Source organism: Aquarana catesbeiana, linkage group LG08 (genome assembly GCF_042186555.1).
Source record: "Aquarana catesbeiana isolate 2022-GZ linkage group LG08, ASM4218655v1, whole genome shotgun sequence".
In the NCBI taxonomy this organism is placed as follows: Eukaryota; Metazoa; Chordata; class Amphibia; order Anura; family Ranidae; genus Aquarana; species Aquarana catesbeiana.
This window is the reverse complement of record NC_133331.1, coordinates 51,340,582-51,362,209: the sequence shown is the minus strand read 5'-3', so window position 1 is coordinate 51,362,209 and position 21,628 is coordinate 51,340,582. Positions and strand designations below refer to the sequence as shown.

General features: G+C 44.6%; 1 protein-coding gene across 1 annotated transcript in view; it reads left to right on the top strand.

Annotated features, from left to right (window-relative positions):
* ATRNL1 (attractin like 1) overlaps nucleotides 1–21,628 on the top strand; it is a 968,544-nt gene that overhangs the window by 360,403 nt on the left and 586,513 nt on the right. The window contains exon 19 of the mRNA XM_073595827.1: nucleotides 13,635–13,772. Within this exon, the coding sequence (XP_073451928.1) occupies nucleotides 13,635–13,772 (138 nt within the window). The remainder of the gene's footprint in view (nucleotides 1–13,634; nucleotides 13,773–21,628) is intronic.

Genomic DNA, 21,628 nt, shown 5'->3' with positions numbered 1-21,628 from the left:
TGACCTCAAGCTCAAGTGCACTTGGGTTATGCGGCAGGACAATGATCCGAAACACAACAGCAAGACTACCTCCAAGTGGTTCAAACAAAGCAAAATTTGGGTTTTGGAGTGGCCTAGTCAAAGCCCGGACTTAAATCCAATTGAGATTCTGTATCATGACCTTACACAGGCCGTTCATGCTGGAAAACCCTCCAATGTGGCTGAATTAAAACAATTTTGCAAAGAGTGGGCCAAAATTGCTCCACAGCAATGTGAAGACTCATTGCCAGTTATTGCAAAGGGTGGCACAACCAGTTGTTAGGTTTAAGGGGCAATTACTTTTTCACGTAAAGCCAGGAAGGTTTGGACGGCTTTTTTGCCTTAATTAATGAAACCATCATTTTTAAAACTGGATTTTGTATTTACTCCAGTTATCTATGTTTATAAATAAAATTTGTTTAATGATCTGAGTCATTTAAGTGTGACAAATATGCAAAAAAAGTAAAAATCAGAAAGGGGGCAAATGCAAATACTTTCACAGTATTGTATATAAATGTATAATACAATTACACACTATATATATATATATATATATATATATATATATATATATATATATATATATATATATATATATATATATATATATATATATATAAAATATATAATATAATATAAATATATATATATTATACATTTATATAGCTCTAACATATTTCATGGTGCTATATGTAGAGCACTTAGTCATTTACATAAGTCTCTTTACCAGAGGAGCTTACACTCTAATATCCTACCACAATTACACACTATTAATATACATTTATTAGGCTATGATGTATCCCCTAGTGCTGTACAGAGAACACCTAGCTAAACACATAAGCCTCTGCACCAGATGAGCTTACACTCTAATGCCACGTACACACGAGCGTATTTCTCGTCGGAAAAAGATATGACAGCTTTTAGGATGGGATTCCGCTCAAGTTTGCCTTGCATACACACGGTCACACAAAAGTTTGCTGAAATTACGACAAGAACGTCAAGAACGCGGTGACGTACAACACTACGACGAGCCGAGAAAATGAAGTTCAATGCTTCCGAGCATGCATCGAATTGTTTCCGAGCATGCGTAGGGATTTTGGGCGTCGGAATTGCCACAGACGATCGCATTTTCGGATAGGAACTTTTCCCGAACGAAAAATTGAGAGCATGCTCTCAATCTTTTGCTAGCTGGAATTCCGCCAGCAAAAGACCGATGGAGCATACACATGGTTGCATTTTCCAACTAAAAACTCTCATCGGTCTTTTGCGGGCCGAAATTCCGATCGCGTGTATGAGGCATAAGGCAGGCCATAGATGGTGCAAATTACTTTCCGGCAACCATGGCGGTGGGGGGGTGGGAGCAGGCGGGGGAAGGCAGAGTGATTAGATCAGGGGTAGGCAACCTGGGGCCCTCCAGCTGTTGCAGAACTACAATTCCAATCATGCCTCTGGGAGTAAATGTAACTGCCAGCCTTGCAATGCCTCATGGGAAATGTAGTTCCACGACAGCTGGAGGGCCCCAGGTTGCCTACCCCTGGATTAGCCTGACAGTGATTAGAAGACAGTGATTATCGCTTGCAGCTATGGCAGCCACTAGTGGTAATCGCATGAGAATTCGGCAGGCTGGTTGTACCCAAGTTGATTGCTCAATCAACTTGGTACATTCTGCCTGCCAATTAACGGTTTGAATCTCGACTGGTTCAGCAGGAACCGCATATGGCTGGCCTAATGTCACTCACCAATATCATTATACATTTATATAGCTCTGACATATTCCGCAGTGTTGTACAGGAACCACACACATGAGTCCTGACTAAATTGTACACAATACCCTTAGAAGCCTCTCTGTACTGGTGAAGGATGTTTTTTCCTGTCAGATTGGATCCTGATGAAGAGTGTTTGTAGCTGTTGAGTTCATCGGTCAATAATTCTTATATTTCATATTCCTGTATGCTGTAAATGTATGAAAACATTCACGATGTGCAGTGTATTTGCAATCATAACATTTTGACTATGTGGATCTCCTTTGATTTAACCAGACACATTATTTGCCACTTGTCAGCCCAGAGGATACATCACAGAGAAACATAAAACGGTCATATAAGGAGATTAATAAAGTGTAACAAAAAAAGAAGAAATAAAAATACCAGTTACAATAGTAAAGCTTCCATTGCTCATATCCTGTATGTACAATTTTTGTGCTAATAGTGTTGTATAGTATAACAATAAAGCCGTATTAAACCCCAAACCAAGAATCTAACACCGTATATTGCAGCTCACCAATCATTAGAATCAATCAAATCAATCAAAAAATGTTGTTGCATGTATACAATGACAATAAAGTTCTATCTATCTATCTATCTATCTATCTATCTATCTATCTATCTATCTATCTATCTATCTATCTATCTATCTATCTATCTATCTATCTATCTATCTATCTATCTATCTATCTATCTATCTATCTATTTATTTATTAGATGAGGTGGCTGCATTCATTTTTTTTTTTTTTTCCCCCTCTGTTTTCACCTGGCAATCTAGCCAGTAACACACCTCCTGTATGAGACACTCTGGATGAAGGAGCACAGGGGGCACCTTTGGAGAGCAGCATTGTCAATCTGTGGGGGGGGGGGGGGGGGGTGTTAATGTATTAACAGATTTAGATACACTTACAAATTGAAGCCAAACTCCGGCTGACACTTTATAAGCAGTTACAGCAAAAAGTTGTGTTCCTTTTTGGGATAAACGTTTTTCATAAATAAAAGCTGACCATTTTAAGCACCCCTCTCAGTAGCAATTGGTTTGTCTCAACCCTCTAACTGCTACATCTGTAGAACAGTTTGTTCTGTTGAAAAACAACAGACTTACTGGCCAGATCACCAGGTGAAAATAAAGGAAAGAAAGCCTAAAAAAAAAAAAAAAAAATGAATGCAGCCATCACATCTAAGAATTAATAAGCTGCATTATAATACATGTTTTTATTTGGGTTTAAAACGCTTTAAAGCTGAACTGCAGACAAAAAGCTGAATACAGCTGAAGAAATACCTTTATGAGGGATGTTTTACTAGTCAAAGAATTTGCATTTCTGTCCACCCAGTCCTGCGAATTACGCAGCTCTGCCACACATCACAGCCCTGTATGGTAGAGTAGAAAATGTGATTTTTCTTTGCTGCAGTTCAGGTTTTGACCCTTCCCTGGCCTGTGATTGGGCAGCAGAAGGAGAAGCTTGCTACAGGTCTTGTCCCTCCCCTAGCCTGTGATTGGACAGGGAAAGGAAAAGCAGCAGACTGATAAGCTCACCTCTCTGTCACTCTGCTCTCTCCTCCTGTCAGCATATTCCATGTTAGCACATAAGCACTGCAGCACAACTGAATGACTGCTTGTGCTGCTTCTCCCTTAACTTAATTGAGCTCTGCTGTACAGGGGCTGTATTTGGGTACTTTAAAGTGGTAGTAAAGGCCCCTTTGTGATTTTTACCTACAGGTAAGCCTATAATAAGGCTTACCTGTAGGTAAAATGAATATCTCCTAAACGTGCACCGCTAAGACCCCTTTCACACTGGGGCGGTTTGCAGGCGTTATTGCGCTAAAAATACCGCCTGCAAACCGCCCCAAAACAGCCTCCGCTGTTTGTTCAGTGTGAAAGCCCGAGGGCTTTCACACTGAAGCGGTGCACTGGCAGGAGAAGAAAAAATCTCCTGCGAGCCGCATCTTTGGAGCGGTGAAGGAGCGGTGTATTCAACGCTCCTAAACCGCTCCTGCCCATTGAAATCAATGGGACAGCACGGCTATGCCGCGGCAATACCCACGCTATACGAGTGGTTTTAACCCTTTTTCGGCCGCCAGCGGGGAGGTTAAAACCGCACCGCTAGCGGCCGAATACCGCGGTAAAACAGCACTAAAAATAGCGCTGTTTTACCGCCGACGCCCCCTACCGCCCCAGTGTGAAAGCTTAGGAAATATTCACCCTGGATGCAGCCAGTGTCATCACCGGTGGATGAGCTCTGAAGGTCCAGCATACCTTGCAGGACCTTCAGAGCTTTGTACCAGAACCGAGGGCTCCCGTGCACATGTACAGGTGTGATGTCATCGTGGCTCTGGCCAATCACACAGCTGGAGTGTGCAAACCCGGAAGAAAGACTGGGGTAAGATATCAGCCCTCCCAGTGGTTACAGCGTGCCGCAGTGGTGACAGCATGCTGTTCTAATCTAAGGCAAATATTTCCTAACGTGCTAGTATGTGATGCATACTAGCACATTATGCTATTGCCTTACAGGTTTTTTTTTTGTTTACCAGCCACGGATTACAACTGTTTAAAATTGACATTTAATGTCGTAATAATGAATACAGAGATTAATTAATTTCTTTTATATCTACCTGGAGTTCAGCATAAATCAGGGATATTTAAATGTGTTAGCAATGAAAAGCAGAACAAAACACATACAATCGAAACTGTCTTTTCATTGTATGTTTACTGTAATTAGTGGGACCTAACTGTCAGAAATTGGGTATTTCACTCACTTCTGTATGTCTGCTGATTTCTTGACCACTATATCATTTATTTTTGTATCTGGAAATATTTCCGTAATTTATGTATTCAGGCAGGTTGTGTACAAATAGATAAGATGTCTGGTTTGTATTCCCAGATTCTCCCTGTAGAGAATAATACATGACCACACTGCTCAGCCCCCTTTCCTTCATAAATAATACAATGTTTTCCTGCTGTATTTGAATGATTTGACGCTGAACAATCTTATTTTATATGTAAAAGACAAATTAAGTGTTGGAGTGAGGCCTTTTCCCTTATCGTTTTATTTTTGAGATGTTGCTGCAAGTACATAATTACATTCCAGCTGACAATGTGAAATTCTTATCGCTGGTCTTGCACAAATATTCTCTCCACTTATCAGACTTGATCACAGAAAAGAATGAACTTCTACACAATGATTTTATCGGGATGATTTAAATATGTTCCATTCTGCGGGAATCCTTGAGGTGTGTTTAGCAGCGCATAAGACCAAATTGACGCAGGTTTGGTTCAGTGTGTGGGCGTCTCAACATTTAAAGTTTTTATTAATTCCTGCAGTGAGTAAACTGGCAATGTGCTCCAAAGTCATGTGACTGCTGGGTGGTAGGTGGTCACAGATGGTGTAAATTCTATTACATGTAAACTGGCCATAGAGCATAATTCTTTTTTTTTTTTTAATTTTTGTTTATTAACATTTTAACAGCTCATACAGTACAGTACAACGTGTACCAAAATTCCCCCCCTCTCTCTCCCTTCCCTCCCCCCTAACCCTTACCCTTGTGCAGCCCTTCACTGTTGCTGAATCTCTTGCACAGCCTTTGAATATTGCTTTCACTATGGCTAAATCACATTCCATACTCATAAAATATTTCGTTTGCTAGAGATCCAATGGTACACCCAATCCTCACACAGTCAAATAATTATCTAATCAGGATTACATCATCATTTTACCCAATACTTAGAGTGCTTGCTGAAGCACTCCCCCACCGTAGCAGATCAATTCAAAGTGTCCTTGTTATCCAGCCAACATTGCCATACTTTTTCGAATTTTTTTGGACAACCCCTGCTTAAGTATGTTGCTTTGTAAAAAGGTAATGCTTTATTGATTATGCCTTTCCAATAAGACACTGTGGGCAGTTCAGGTTTGTTCCAACACAATAAAATAGCTTTACGTGCATAAAAAAGGGAGAGAGAAATCATAGTTCTTTGCGCCCTCCGGGGCGCCAACTCCTCCACTAGACCAAGCAAACAGACTGCGACCGTAACAGGAATCGGTACCGAAAGTACCTTCTGTATAGTGCGTGATACCCCCTTCCAGAACTCCCTTATCGGCTGACACTGCCAAAATATGTGGTCAAAATCAGCATGGCTAACCGTGCATCGCCAGCATTCTGTTGCACCTGTACCATATATCCCGGCTATACTTGCAGGAGTATAATACACCCTGTGGAGTATTTTAAATTGAATGAGCCTATCCCTGGCCGACACCAGAGTCCGGAACGGGTGATCCCACATGTCGTCCCAATCTTCCACCCCAAAATCTGTTACTAATGCACTCCATGTATCTTTACATTTGTTAAGCATTTTGGGTCTTTCCACAAATAGTTCTTTGTAGACTGTTGATAGCGGTTTTGGTAGGTCCTCAGCCCCGAGCATGTTCTCCAATGGGGATGTGCCCAGCTCTAGTGTGTCAGAACTGAACTGAGTAAGAAAAGCATGTCTCAACTGGAGGTATCTAAATAGATACCAGTTAGGAAGATTATATTTATCTTTAAGTTGGTAAAATGTGAGTAATTTCCCCCCCCACCCACTATGTGCTTCAGTTGTTTAATGCCAACCCTGGCCCAAATCACCGGGTCAGGGATCGCACCAAAGTGTGTTAGTCTAGGGTTGAACCATAGGGGGGTGTCCTGTGACCAGCTCCCATCTTCGACTTTCATCAAAACTCGTGCCCTGTCCCATGCGCGGACAGTGACACGCATTGAGGCAGTCAGGGATGGGGAGGCTTGGGGTCCCCTGTAAACTAAATAGAATAGGCTCTCATACGATCCCATGAGAGCTGCTTCTAATACTGTTGCTGAGTCCCCATCGTCCCTCATCAACCAGCGTCTGGCAATCGCCATAAGTATTTGAAAAGATCTGGCATCGCCAGTCCACCTTGACCCCATGGCTCCTGTAAAGTATGGAGACCAATTCTGGGGTGTGCAGTGGCCCATATAAAGGAGCTAAATAAGCTGTTTACCCTCCTAAAAAAAGAACAGGGGATCCAAATTGGTGTGTTCCGCAGGAAGTACAAGAAAACTGGGAGAATCTTCATTTTAAGTAGGTTGACCCTACCAATTAGGGACAATGGGAGATGTTTCCAGGCATCAAGCTGCGATTTGACCTTGACCAATGCAGGGAGTAAATTTATGGACATAAAATCGCCAACCCTGGGCGATATACGTATGCCCAGGTACTTAAACTCTGTTACCCATGAAATGGGAACCCGTTTGGTTGCCGAGGCCTGGGTGTCTGCGTCAATAGCCATTGCACTGGATTTCTCCCAGTTAACCTGCAGTCCCGAAAAGATGGCAAATTTATCCAGTATTTCAAACACTGCCTCTAGCGATGGCCCTGCGTCTCTTAGGAAAAGTAGCATGTCATCTGCATAGAGTGCAATGCATTCCCGTATACCTCCCACCTCCAATGCTCCCACGTCAGGGGATCTCCTCAGTGCTATGGCCAAAGGTTCTATCGCTAGGGCGAATAGAGATGGTGACAACGGGCACCCCTGGCGTGTGCCTCTACCCACTGTAAATTGGGAGGAGACCGAGGTGCCCAGCTTTATGACCGCTTTGGGATTGCTATACAATAATGAGATCCAGGTCATGAACACGTCCCCAAACCCCATGTGGCGCAGTACCGCCAGCATATATTTCCAGTCCACAGAGTCAAAAGCTTTGGCCATGTCGAGGGACACTACCACCCTAGTTCCTGACTTATCATGTTCAATCTGCAAATGAGTAAACAGTCTGCGTAAGTTAGTGTCTGTCGATTTTTGAGGCATGAAACCCGTCTGGTCTATGTCTACTAAGGTAGTAATAACTTGGGACAATCTTGTAGCTAAGATCTTTGTTAGAATTTTTAGATCCTGATTTAATAGTGCTATGGGTCTGTAGGCGGAGCAAGTCAAAAGGTCCTTGCCTGGTTTTGGCAATAGAATCACCTGTGCTTCTAAGAATGAATCTGGGAGGCATTTATGTTTAAGACAATGATGAAACAGAGCTCTCAGTCTGGGAACCATGTCCTCTATATGTAGTCTATACCACTCAATACAAAAACCATCTGGTCAGGGTGATTTATGAGGAGGGAAGGCCCTGATAGCCGTTTCAATTTCTTTGTCAGTTATGTCAGCTTCCAAAACGTCCCTATCCGTCAGTACCGGCACATTCAGTGACGTCAATAATGCATCCAATTCTTGATTATCATAGACTGGTATAGGAGCATACAAGGCCTTGTAGTACTCCACAAACGTATCCATAATATCAGTTGGGTTTGTGAGAATGTCTCCCCGGTCGTTTTTAATACATGGTATGTTTGTTTGTATCCTCTGTTCTGCCACTAACATTGCCAACAACTTTCCATTCTTATCTCCCTGCTCAAAAATGGATTCAGCTCTTTTTGCCCTGGATGTATGTGTTAATTCGGTAAAGTGAAGTGCCAGCACGCGTCTTGCCTCTAGCAGCTCTTCATATGTTATATAGGACTGATCATTTGCGTGAGCAAGTTCACAGACCCTTTCTTTTTCCTGCAATTCCTGTTCTTTTTTATTGTGAGACCTGCGGGCCTGCTTAATGGCCGAGATATAATGTCCACGCATACAAGCCTTGAACGCATCCCATACTGTGGTGGGGTCTGCCGAGCCAATATTATCTTTCCAGTAGTCAGTGAAATGTGGCGCCACATGGGAGGACACCTCCACCTCCAACCAGCCAGGGTTTAACCTCCATGCCCCCCCTCTAAGACCCGAGGGAATACTAATATGCACCGATAGTGGTGTGTGATCTGAAATGCCCCCAGCTAGGTAACTAGCTCCTCCCACTAATTGTAACATTGGCGCGTTAGCGAATGCCAAATCTATTCTCGAGGAGGACCTGTGTGTTTTTGATAAGTGTGAATAGCTTTTGGTGGTGGGATTTTTCCATCGCCATAATTCTGTCAGGGAGGCCACAGCCGCCCAGGCAGAAAGGTCAGCAGATGCCGCCCTAGCTGCATTCGATGAATCTAGAGCGGCAGAGAGTATGGCATTGAAATCTCCTGCTATAATAAGAGGAAGATGCATGTAAGGGGCTAATTTACCAAGGAGATCATAAAGAATCTGTACCTGAAAAGGAGGAGGTATATAGACATTAACTAAGACCATCTTGCATGTACTAATGTCAGCTATAACTATCAGGAACCTGCCGCCCGGGTCTGAGATGACATGGTGTATGGTGCAGGGTACCGCCTTGCTAATCAGGATTGACACTCCCCCTGGCATAGGTGGAGTATGTTGCGTGCATCGCCCTCTGTATCCAGGCTCTACGCAATGCCAGTACCCTGCTCCCATCCAGATGTGTCTCCTGTAAAAACACCACGTGCGGTGTTATCGTTTTTAAATATTGAAACATTAAGGCTCTGCGAAATTTGTTGTTTAGGCCTCGGACGTTCCAAGATATCACATTAACCTTTGATCCTGCCATATTCACATTTTAACTCAACATATATTATATAGTGTACCTGTATCAAAGAGAAAAAACAAAGTAGATTATGCAAATCATGTGTGTGCCACACCATCTGCATAACGAAGGGACCACAGTGAAAGGCTGCACCTGCTAGGTAGAAACATCCCAAAACCCCATTAACTCCCTGCTGCTGTGTAGCAAACCGAAACAAAAAGTACACGCAGCTTTTTCCCAAAACTTGTCCAAAAAAAGTCCTGGAAGGCATGACCATAGAAAAAATTAAAATAAAAAAATGCAAAAAATGCAAAAAAAAACACAAAAAAACTGTTCTAAGGTCCATCTTTCTGAAGACGGTGTCTGTATCTGTAGGGCTCCATGGCTCCGCAAGGATATCCGTCAGTTGTTCACATGGATACGTTGTTGGTTAGCGCCCCTTCCCTACCCCCATGAATGGTAAATGTTCCCAGGAAAAAAAAGGAAGGGGGGATACATGGCGCAAACAGAGGCCAGGTTGGAGAAGTCCTGCACTGTACAAAAAACCCCAGAACCGTATTAACCAATGATAGTGAGTAATATGCTAGGTTAATCAAACCGCCACGGAACTAGAACAGATGAGCCTTGGGACAGGAACAGCAGCCAGGATTGCAGACTGGAGAGAAGGCTCAAAAATTACTGTAATGATAGTAACCAGGTGTTGGCCTCGTCAGGGGAGTAAAAAAACTTCACCGAACCGCCATGCTGAACTCGTAGGCGGCTTGGGTAGAGCATTGAATATTTAATATCACGTTCCCGAAGTCGTCTTCTAATATCGGTGAAAGTTTTGCGACGTCTTTGTAGGTCTGCAGAGAAGTCAGGATAGAGATGCACCACTGTGTGCTCAAAAGGAAGGGTGGGATGTTTACGGGCCTCATGGAGGATGCGGTCACGGTCTCTGAAATTGAGGAATCTCACCAAGAAAGGCCTTGGGGAGCTCCAGGGATGCTCCGGCCCGTCGGGACTCTATGGGCCCTTTCTACCACATAAGTCGGGGTGACCTCAGTCAAGTTAAGAAGTTTCTTAAAGAATGCTTCTGCGAATTCAGCTGGATGGTCCCCCTCCGCCCCCTCCGGGAGACCCAGGACCCTCACATTATTTCTCCGAAGACGATTTTCGGCGGCGTCCGATTTAGCCACCAGGGATTGGACAGTGCTCTGCAGTGTGTGGATGGCATCATCATGGCGGGTAGTGAGGTTCTCTGTGGCGCAAATTCGCCACTCAGTCTCAGAAAGTCTGCCCCTGAACTTGCCCAGGTCTGCCCTGATGAGGTTACATTCCGCAGCCAAATGGTCAATGCGGACCAGTAAGGAGGTTCTGCTCTGTTCTATGGCTGCAAGGATGACAGTGGTATCACTTACTGGTGCAGGTGCTTGAGGAGATGTAGAGGCCGTTGGAATCGCTGCCTGTTCCATGTCCACTAAAAGCGCTTTAAATTGATCCAAAATGGCACTGGGACACTGGGCGAGCTGGGCAGGCTGTGCTGGCGCCTTTTTAGTCGCTGTTTTGCTCTTTGATGGCATGAGCAAGCAATCTGGAGTTACGCAGAGTAGAATTTCAGGATGGATGGTTTGTTCCCTTTAAGAGCCTGCAGTAGCAGTGAGAGAGACTGTCATGCAGGGGCAATAAACATCTGTGGCTGGTGCAATACTGAGCTCTCCCACTGAGGCCTAATGATGCTGGCCCAAAGTCCCCAGATGAAGTAGTCACCACCTGTCCCCCCAGAGAAGTTGTCACAAAGGGGGGTGGTGTACACCGGCCGCCCCTCCACTAGTCACAGTACCTGGCTGAGGAGAACAGTGCAGGCCTCGTAGGCCGCAAGATGGCGGCGGTCCGCGGGTGTGTGCGGCTGGACGTGTGGGGTCCCTCGGGCACCTCTGGAGCTGGCTGCCGATCAGTAAGCTGCCGTGGATGCGCTGGCGTGGGGCGATCGCTCATTCCGCGGATCGCGGCACCCGAGCGCAGAGGCTTCAGGAGGCTTTGTAGGCCTCAAGATGGCGGCGGGTCTTTGCTGAGGGGTGGAAGGCCGGAGGCCGTGTATCCACACAACCGGGCCGCCGGACTTCTAAATGAAGGGCGATATCGCTGCAGGAGTAAAGCTGGGACAGGAAGGGCAGCTGTGTGTGCTCACCGGGCCTTTCTGTGCAGAGGATGGCGAAGGATTCTTTTCAGGAGGGACGGAGCTCTACAGGGACACGTCCTCCTCGGCTTACATCCGGACACGCCCCCCCATAGAGCATAATTCTAATACTTGTCATTCCACCCAAAACGAATATCCTGGTGTTTGCTAAATGCTAGAGAGTTAGATCAGTATCTTCTCTCTCTTGGGGACTCTCTTGGTGAGATCCGTGCACTGATTTTCCATGTTGGCACATCTGCTATGCCCATTATGAGGGTTCCTGCCATACCTGTGCTGAGTTCTCAGGTTTGCTTACCTGCTGTGCCCATTATGAAGGGTTCCCACAATCCCTGTACTGAGTTTCTGGGTCTGTAGACCTGCTGTGCTTATAAGGGGTTCTCACCATCCCTACAATGAGCTCCCAGCTTTGCACACCTGCTGTGTCCGTTATGGGAGGTTCCCAATGTCCATGCATCAAGTTTCTGGGTTTATACACCTGCTGTGCCCATTATGAAGGGTTCCTGTGATACCGGTGCCAAGTTCTTAGGTTTGCACGCCTAATGTGCCCATTATGATGGGTTCCCACCTTGCATGCACCAAGTTCCTGGGTTTTCTACACCTACTTTGCCCATTATGGGGGGTTCCCACCATCCATGCACTGAGTTCCTAGGTCTATACATCTGCTGTACCCATTATGAGGGGTTCCCATAATCAATGCACTTGGTTCTCAGCTCTGCACTCCCACTGTGTCCATTATGTGGGTTACCATTACCAACCATCCCTCTACTGAGTTCAACTCCAGCTGTGCCCATTATAAAGGGGTTTGCATCATCAATGAACTCCTGCTGTGCCCATTATAAAGGGGTTTGCATCATCAATGAACTCCTGCTGTGCCCATTATAAAGGGGTTTCCATCATCGATGTACTGAGTTCCTAGCTCTGCACTCCTGCTGTGCCCATTATGTGGGTTACCAACCATCCTTCTGCTTTGTTCCTGGGTCTGTACTCCCTCTGTGCCCAGTATGTGAGGCTCCTGCCATCTCTGCAGAAAATTCCTGGGTCTGTACATCCTGCGGTTGACATCACAAAGGCTTCCCACCAACCATACTAAATGTCTGTTTTATGGTATGGATGATGCCACGGAAGTATTTGGAACTGTACAACCCAACCAGGAATTTTGGGTGTTCCTGTCCAGCTTGAGGTATGGCCCTTCAGAATCATGGTACCTCTGTACAGTGGCTCAAACAAAAAGGGGTAACCTCATAGTGTAGTAGTTATATAGAAAATGTATTTTAAACAAGTAGTAACTTACATTTAAAACAGGATCATTCAGCATAAAAATCTGACAGCGGTGCTCTGAGGCTTCCACGTCACTTCCGGTTTCGGTAGCGTCACTTGGGTATCGTCACGGTCAATGGGAGTAAAACTAAAATGCCATTTTAGTCAAAAGACTAAGACTAAAACTAAATTGAAATTTGCTGCCAAAATTGACACTGCCCCCCAAAAGACAATCGCACATTCCCTGGATCAACTTTACCTATAAATGTTAGTATTCAGTTATATTATGTGCATCTAGGAAATAATCCCTTTGTCTTCTGTGATGAACTTAAAGTGAATAACTCTACACCAAGTTCACTATATGGAGCCCTTATGTATTTGTACATGTTGATCACATCCCCCCTTAATCTCCTCTTCTCAAGAGAGAATAAATTTGTTTCCTCTAATCTTTTCTCATAGCTGAGCTCCTCCATGCCTCTTATCAGTTTGGTTGCTCTTCTCTGCACTTTCTCCAGTTCCCCGATATCCTTTTTGAGAACTGGTGCCCAAAACTGAACTGCATATTCCAGATGAGGTCTTAATAATGATTTGTACAGTGGCAAAATGATATCTCTCTCTCTCTCTCTGGAATTTTGGAATCCATACCTCTCTTAATACAGTGTAGGACTTTGCTTGCTTTGGAAACCGCAGCTTGGCGTTGCATGCTATTATTAAGCTTATGATCTACTAAAACCCCCAGATCCTTCTCCTTAGAAGGACAGAACACCCAGATCCTTAGAGAGATCCTCTTTTCAGCCTATATAAATTATAGGCCATGTATTATCTTTTAGGAAAGATTTGGGTAATTGAGAAGCGTGTGTACTTGTATGTGTTTTAGTTTTTCTAATCCATTATGGACTGATGATGCTGTTTGATGTTGTAGTGACCTCTGACTCTTATCTTTTCTCTTCCAGCCTGCCAGTGTAACGGGCACAGCACATGCATCAACAACAACGTGTGCGAGCAGTGCAAGAACCTCACAACGGGTAAACACTGCGAGACCTGCATGCCCGGGTACCACGGTAACCCCACCAATGGCGGCGAGTGTGAAGGTGAGTTAGACCGGTTACCTATCATCTGCCATGTCTGATGTCTTTGTGTGATGAGTGGTTGATGATGCTGACTGAGCATAGGCTGGTGACATGAATGTACCTTTGTTCAGGAGATGATACACTCGTTGAGGAATTTGGTATGATTGGGGAATGTTGAGGAATGAGGTTCTTGGGAAGAGGAACCATTGAAATAAAATATACATTGTCCTGATTCCGTTAGGGCTGGCTTTGGGCTTGTGTCAATATCTTGTCAGCTTCACACACTTTTGATACCATTGAGAATTATTTAGGTGCAGTTGACCTGCTTCAAGTGGGTATGGAAGTGTAAAATCTGTCTGACACGAACAAAAGCCTGCTAACACAGGCCTTTACTGTTGTCTAAACTTATTTCTTAATTATTTACCATATTTGTTCGTTTAACAAATACATTGTGTTCCTGCCAGTACATTGCTCCTTCCTCTGCAGAATGAAAATGTTATCTCTCCAGTGGCGTTGTCAACCTTTTGAGCTGTGTTCTGATGTGGGCTGAAGAGAAGGGTTATCAGCATTGTCACTTGGTGACCTGCGTCTGCCAAAGGCAGGAGGAGGGATCCTAGGGGGCGCCCTACGATATTTTCTCCAGGCGCTTGGCGCCCTTTTGGATCCCACCTCCCTGCTCCTACGAAGTGAAGACCTTGGCCATCTAACTATTTAAATGATTATTATTTGTAGCTTACCTTTATAAATATACACGGACATAGTTGATGAAATGTATAAAGTCTAATATGAGCTATAAACAATGGGTCTGGAAGTCCAGCATCTTTAATATTGGTATTAGATCGTAACAGGAAAATATGAAACAGCCAATGCATTTCAGGAGCTCGAAGCTCTCACCTTTTTTTAGAGCTACAAAAGAGATATAAAAATGGTTGTAAACATGTAAAGTCCTATATAGATCTTGATTACGGTATATTAAGGTAAAATTGCTTTTCTGAGACAACGGGAATTTACATGGCATCTGTAACATCCAAGATGCCTATCAGCATGCTCCTGCTACCCACTTCAGTGCCTTTTGTGCTTTGCAGTGGCAGTCAATCATTTTGTTTGTTTGTTGCATTTCTCTTATGCCTATCATCTGCTCCCAGAGTCTTAGCACTTCGATTTGCACTTTTTAGAACCCAAGGCACAGGCTATCTAGACAATTCACCATGAGAGTTCCAGGCAGTGGGGGAAACGATATTTTACCATCAACATCTTGAAGCTCAGAGCAGTCTGGTTGACCCTGCAGCACTGCACCCATCCCCCCCCGTGTGTGGCCTAGATGGACCATCAAGGGGGCACCCGGGATGTGGCTGGCTTAGGGGAAGCGAACCAGATAATCTCATAGACAGAATCTCACTGTCAGTCGATTTCTGAAGTCCACATCCCAGGAGTGGACAAGTGGAAAGCAGATTACCTCCGCTGCCACTGCATAGATTAAGAGGATTGCCCCTTTATCATCCAAATATCTTCAACCTGATATGCCATAAATGGGGGATTCCAAGTGTGGGCATCCTAGCCTCCAGATTCAACAAACTACCTCTGTTTCTTGCCAGAGCCAGGGATTTTCTAGCTCTAACTTTGGATGCCCTAATAATCTCCTGGTCTCAGTTCAGGCTAATTTACGCCTTCCATTCAGACCATATTCTGCCTAGTCTGCACCATAAAATAGTGCAAGAGGAAAATGATGATCCTAATTGCACCAACCTGACCCAGAAGAATATGGTACACAGAAATATTCAGACTTACAGATCTGCTATCTAAAGTCCCTCTATTCCATCATACTTCTCCGTTTTTGGTTTTATTGGCATGGATGTAAAAACCCAGGCCTTAAAGGATAGAGGGGTTTCTGAATCTGTGATTTTCACCTTTCTAACAGCAAGAAAAGCCTGTTCCAGGAAGATCCATTACCGTACCTGGAAATCCTTTTTTGCCTGTTGTAAATACTTCAAATCCCAGAGATTATTCTGTTTTCTGTTACGTCCTCCTTGCAGCACCCTGTGCTTTCTTGGGATTTCAACATGGTTCTCTCTGCCCTCCAAAAACCACCCTTTGAATTTATCAGAGATGTTCCTCTAGAGCAGTGGTCGCCACCCTTTCAGACCTTATGGACCACTAAACTCACAATTTTGAATCCCGCAGACTACTAACATGAGTTTTGCATGCTTTATACTAGGGGTGGGCAACCTTTGAGAGATCTACTTGAACAACACTAATGAAGTCAAAGATCGCCAGGCACAGTGTCCTGTTAAGGCCGGTTCACACCAGAACGCAGAGCCATAAAGGCATGTTCAATGTGTGTTTCCTGCACCATAATCAAAACGCACTGCCTCTGTGATCTACTGCGGGTGATAATGCGGATAATATATTGTTAACCCCAAATGTAGATCGTGAACACAATGTGTTTGTGGACACATGATCGCTGGTTCTGCAGTATCATGCAAATTGCCCCAGTGCATTTTTGAAAGTAGTGCTTTTTGTGCAGTCTGATGCATTTTGCAGCCAGGGCTGAATTGACATCTCAGGAGCCTATAGGCAGGGAATTCTGAAGCGCCATCCCCCATCAAGAAAAAGACAGTAAGACAGACCTTTTCTTTTCTTGATAAAATATTTTTATTCCGAACAAAATTAAAGTAAGTATTACAAGAGAATGCAGGGTTCATGTGTGCGTTATGCAGAGAATGCAGGGTTCAGGGGTGCGTTACGCTCAGAATGCACTGTTTAGGAGTGTGATAGACTCAGAATGCAGGGTTCAGGAGTGTGTTGCGCTCAGAATGCAGGGTCCAGGAGTGTGTTGCGCTCAGAATTCAGGGTTCTGGAGTCCGTTTTGCTCAGAATGCGGGGTTCATGAGTGCGTTTTGCTCAGAATGCAGAGTTCAAGAGTGTGTTTTGCTCAGAATGCAAGGTTCAGGAGTTCGTTCGGCTCAGAATGCAGGGTTAAGGAGTGCGTTATACTCAGAGTGCAGGGTTCAGGGGGGTGATGTTAAGGGTGGTAGAGAACACTGCTATGGGGGTGACCCTGCCCATAACAATGTCCTCTCTCCCTCCCCCCACACACACAGTGGTATCCTCTGCCCCCCCTTTCCCCTATAGCAGTAACCTCTGGCCCCCCTTTCCCTCCCATAGCAGTGTCCTACCTGTGTACACAGTGGAGAGCGGGAGGCAGCACAGTTCTGGACAGAGGGTGGGAGCTGGCAGGGTGACTTTTCATATTAGCAAGCTAGTGATTGGTTGCTTAGGACCGCACTGTGTCCTAGCAACCAATCACCTGTGGTTTAACTTAAAATGTTCATTTGGCCAGCTCCTCCTCCTGCTCTCCCTTCACTGATGACAGCAGCGGAGGAGGCTGGGGGGGTGGAGAGAGGAAGGCGGGGGTCTGCAGTGCATGAACCTGTTCGCGGTCTACCTGTCTACTTGTCACGTGTCAAAGGTTGTCAAGTAGATCATGATCGACTGGTTGCTGACCCCTGCCTTATACACACATTGCTCCAGCTCTCTGCCCCCTTCCCCCTGGATCACACTATTGCCTTATGCACACAATGCTTCTGCTCTCTGACCTCCCTGCCCACCTCCTTATCCAGCAATGCTCGAGCTTCATGCTCCCTCCCACAGTCTGTGATCAGCACTGCCATCAGAAATCCCCTTCTTCACCTCCCACTCTCTGCACTACTCTGAGTTCACAGGAGCCGGAACTACAGGGGAGGCATCGGGTATCGATGCACACTGACAGTATTGATTGTCAGAGCGCATTGAGAACACTGGAAACCACATTGGGTGGTATACACCCCCCACAATGTTGATTTGCAGCAGAACCCCTGGGGGCCGCTAACATTTTCTTGTGGACCATCAGTAGTCCGCGGACCACTGGTTGGTGACTATTACTCCTGAGGATCTCTCCTGCAAAGTAGCTTTTTGGTCTCCATAATGTCTGTCTAATATGTTTCTGAATTGGCAGGCCTTTGTCTTTCTTCATACTTCACAATGACAGGGTTGTCCTACGCTCAAGGCCATCATTTCTCCCCAAAGTGGTTTCAGTATTCCATCCCAATAAAGACATTGTCCTACTATCTTTATGCCCTGCTCCTGAGCATCCAAAGGAAATTGCTCTACATTGGACACAGTCAGAGCCATTAGGTTATACCTCACAACTACCGCTCCAATCAGAGAAAACAGGTTCCATGTTTGTCCTGTCCTCTGAACCTCGCAAGGGACACCTTGCTTCAAAGTCCACCAGCACACAATGGCTAAGGAATCTGATTGCAAGAGCTTACATTCTCAAAGAAAAGCCTCCAGTGATTTTATGCACCCATTCTACCAGATTGGTAGGCGTTTCCTGGGAATTTTGGCATCAAGCCTCTGTAGCCCAGCTGTGTAAGTCCATCGCCTGGTCTTCTGGTCATACTTTTTCAGAGTTTTACCAGGTGGATGTCCAGACGTCTACAGGTGCACATTTCGGGCACAAGCTTCATGCAGCAGCATTCTGAAATTGGGTCTTCTGACCCTTCTTATTTGGGCCCGTTGACGCAGTTATTGCCTAATTGTTGCCCACCCTTCCTATTCATTGCCTGAGGACATCCCATGGCTTATGAATAATCTGCCTGTGTACTGTACAATTAAGATAATAGGAATGTTGACTTACCTGTAAAATTCCATATCTTGGAATACAGTATAGGACACAGGCCACCCTTCTTCCATTCCTTTGCTTACTCTGCATTGCTTGCTACAAAACTTAGTACTCACGGGACAGGGAGGGGTAGGGTGATTGGTGGGGTAGGGGAGGCACCTGGGGGGGTATGTCCTTTAAAGCTTTACCAGTGTCCAGTCCTCTCAAGGTACTACCTATAACCCAGGGTGTAGGCATACTCTGTCTGTGTTCTATGCTATACTCCAAGATGTGGAATATACAGGTAAGTTAAAAATCCTTTTTTTTTTTTTTTTTTTTTTTTTTATTTATGCTTAAAGATTAATGTTGCAATTGCCTGTAAGATCACTTAATACATAAAAGAAGCTATTCATTGATACTGCAATTATGTATATTACCACCTGATAGAGTGAAAGAAGCAATTCAAAGTTAATCAAAGTGTCAAACGCTGCTAAAAGTGTACCTCCAGTGCTGTAAATGGTTGGATGTTGATAGTTGATGAAATAACTGTTTCATATCAGGCTCAGAGGGGTCTTACAACAATAAATACTAGAACTAGATAATGGAATTTTGTTGCGTTCTTAATGTTCTTCCACAATAAATCTTACAAGTGTAGTAATAGCAATGGCCGTGTCGCTGTGGGACCTGATGCGGAGTGTTCTGTACAATCGCCCGGAATCGATGCGGTGTGATGTATAGTGGACAGTACAGGTGGCGGCTTATGGGATGGCTTATTGTTTATTTAATGCTGGAATAGATTAATAAGTTATAACCAACAAATCTTGATCAGCTCGTGAACTTTATAACAACGTCCTGCGAGATGACCCGGGCAGAAAGATATTGATATACGAAATCTGTACAAAAAATCCTGTACTTGAGGACAGAGCTGAGCGTGGAGGGGGAGGTAGATATGTTGGACAATCTGAACCTTATAGTAGTAGAGTAAAATAGAAAGTAAAAAAGCAAAACTCATGTCGTGATCTCCACACCTATAACATGGGTAGAAAAGCCCCTTACCCTTCCCTTTAACAAGCACTGTCCACCACTACACCTCTATTTCTGGTCCACAACCAAGAGCTACAATGAAGGGAAAGCATCTGAGCAGCACTGCTACACAATACTTCCAGCAGCCTTTGCATTGTGCATAATAAGTAGAGGAATCTTAATAACTCTATTAGCTAATCAGGTCATATGTATCAATGTGGACTGCTGTAAGCCCCCCTTCCTAGTAGTGTTATATGGTTTTGTCCTAACACCTGTAACTGTCACTTTACCTGGCCAGTCTAGTCTGTTACAGGAAGTAAAAAAATAATACCCTTTTTTTTGTTATTTTGCCAAGATTTTCAATTTTAAAGTAATTTTCCCAGTAAAAAATAACATACATGTCATACTTACCTGTCATGCAGTTGATTTTGCACGGAGCAGCCCAGATCCTCCTCTTTTAGTTCCCTCTTCGGCTCTCCTGGCCCCTCCCTCCTGTCAAGTGCCCCCTCAGCAAGCAGCTTGCTATGGGGGCACCGAGCCGAGTCACAGCTCCCTGTGTCCATTCAGACATGGTTCGGTCCCGCCCCTCTCTCTCCTGATTGGCTAACTGACTTTGAGAGCAGCGGGAGCCAATGGTGCCACCACTGTGTCTCAGCCAATCAGGAGAGTCCCGGATGGCTGAGGCATTCGTGGACATCGCTGGAGAGAGATGGGGCTCAGGTAAGTATTAGGGGGTGCTGGGGTGGCTGCTGCACACAGGTTTTTTATCTTGATTCATAGAATGCATTAAGATAAAAAAACCTTCTGACTTTACAACCACTTTAAAGATCACTTAAAGGAGAAGTACAGCCAAAGCTCCTTTACTGTGGGTCACAGGAGTGCAGTTCGTTCTCCACTCCTGTGACCCGTTTTCAGCGGACAGAGAGCTGAAGCCCACTGTCGGCTGATGTTACAGAGCTGGTCCAGGTTCGGGACCTGGCTCTGGCTCTCGGCTAGCCGTTGAGAGCCTGAGCTGGCCGCTCCCGCCCTCTTCACAGGAGGAACAGAGCAGACAGCAGTAAATGACAGTCACCAGCTCTCTGCTTAGGGAGCTCTGAGACACGAGCGATCAGCGGTGTTTGAACACTCAGTTCTCAGCCTTAGAGCCGGCGGGGGACAGATGCAGAATCGGACACATGCTGCATCCACCTAGGTAATTATGATTCTAAAATAAAAAATAATCCAATACTTTTCTCGTAACTATTTTATGTATCGGATGAATCTGCTAACAAATTTTAATCTAGCACTCCAAAATCAAAGTGCAGACAGGTAGCTGTACAAACTTTGGTCAGGTTCCTATCTGCTGGTTTATGACCAGCCTGAGGATCCATTTGGTGTATAAGCGAGTGTGTTATTTCTGTGATTTTACATATCAGAAATCAAGGGATAAATCCTTTGTGTTCCGTAGCTGCTTCTTTTCTAATATTCACAGTTTAACTGATCACTGCACAGTAATAGCTCGGCTGTTGTATAAAGTAGCAAATTGCTTTTAGATTTTCCCCAGATTGAAAGTTTGCTGGGTAAATTACCCAGAAAATAGCTCAGATTCATGTGGAAAGAATCTGCACGTTCTGTGAAAATCAAAAGGAGCTTAAAGATGAACTCCAACCTTACCTTTTTTTTTTTTTTTTTTTGCATACTTCCACCAGAAGTCCTTTTCTGTGTTGAAACTGCCTCATGTTCAGGCACGTCAAACGTTTAGCTTTTCATTCATTTTATTGGCCAGAATAGTCATTTATTCTGGCCGTTAAAATTAATGAACTCTCAAGCGCCACACACGTCTAGCATTTAGGCTCTTTTAGATGGATTTACATGCGTTGGCCATTTTTGTGCCCAAATGCTCCTCTCCTTCGATATTGATGCATTCAGATTTCTGCCCCATAAACGCTCCTGCTTCTAAATGCCTGTAAACGTCTGTGTGCGCATGGACACATAGGTTTAAATAGAGGGGCGTTTAGGGGCAGTAAAAAAAGGTAAAACAGGCATTGGACAGCTGCAGTGTGCATGACTTTACTCTTAAATCCCTGCAAACTTGCGTATCCACAATCTAGCCCTTTGACGTTACAGCAACTGTCTTGATCGTCATTTCCTGTCTGAGCAGACTAAATCGTCATCAATCCCTGTCCTCTAGATTTCTCCTATTGTTTGCCCGCTTCTCACAGCTATTAGCCTT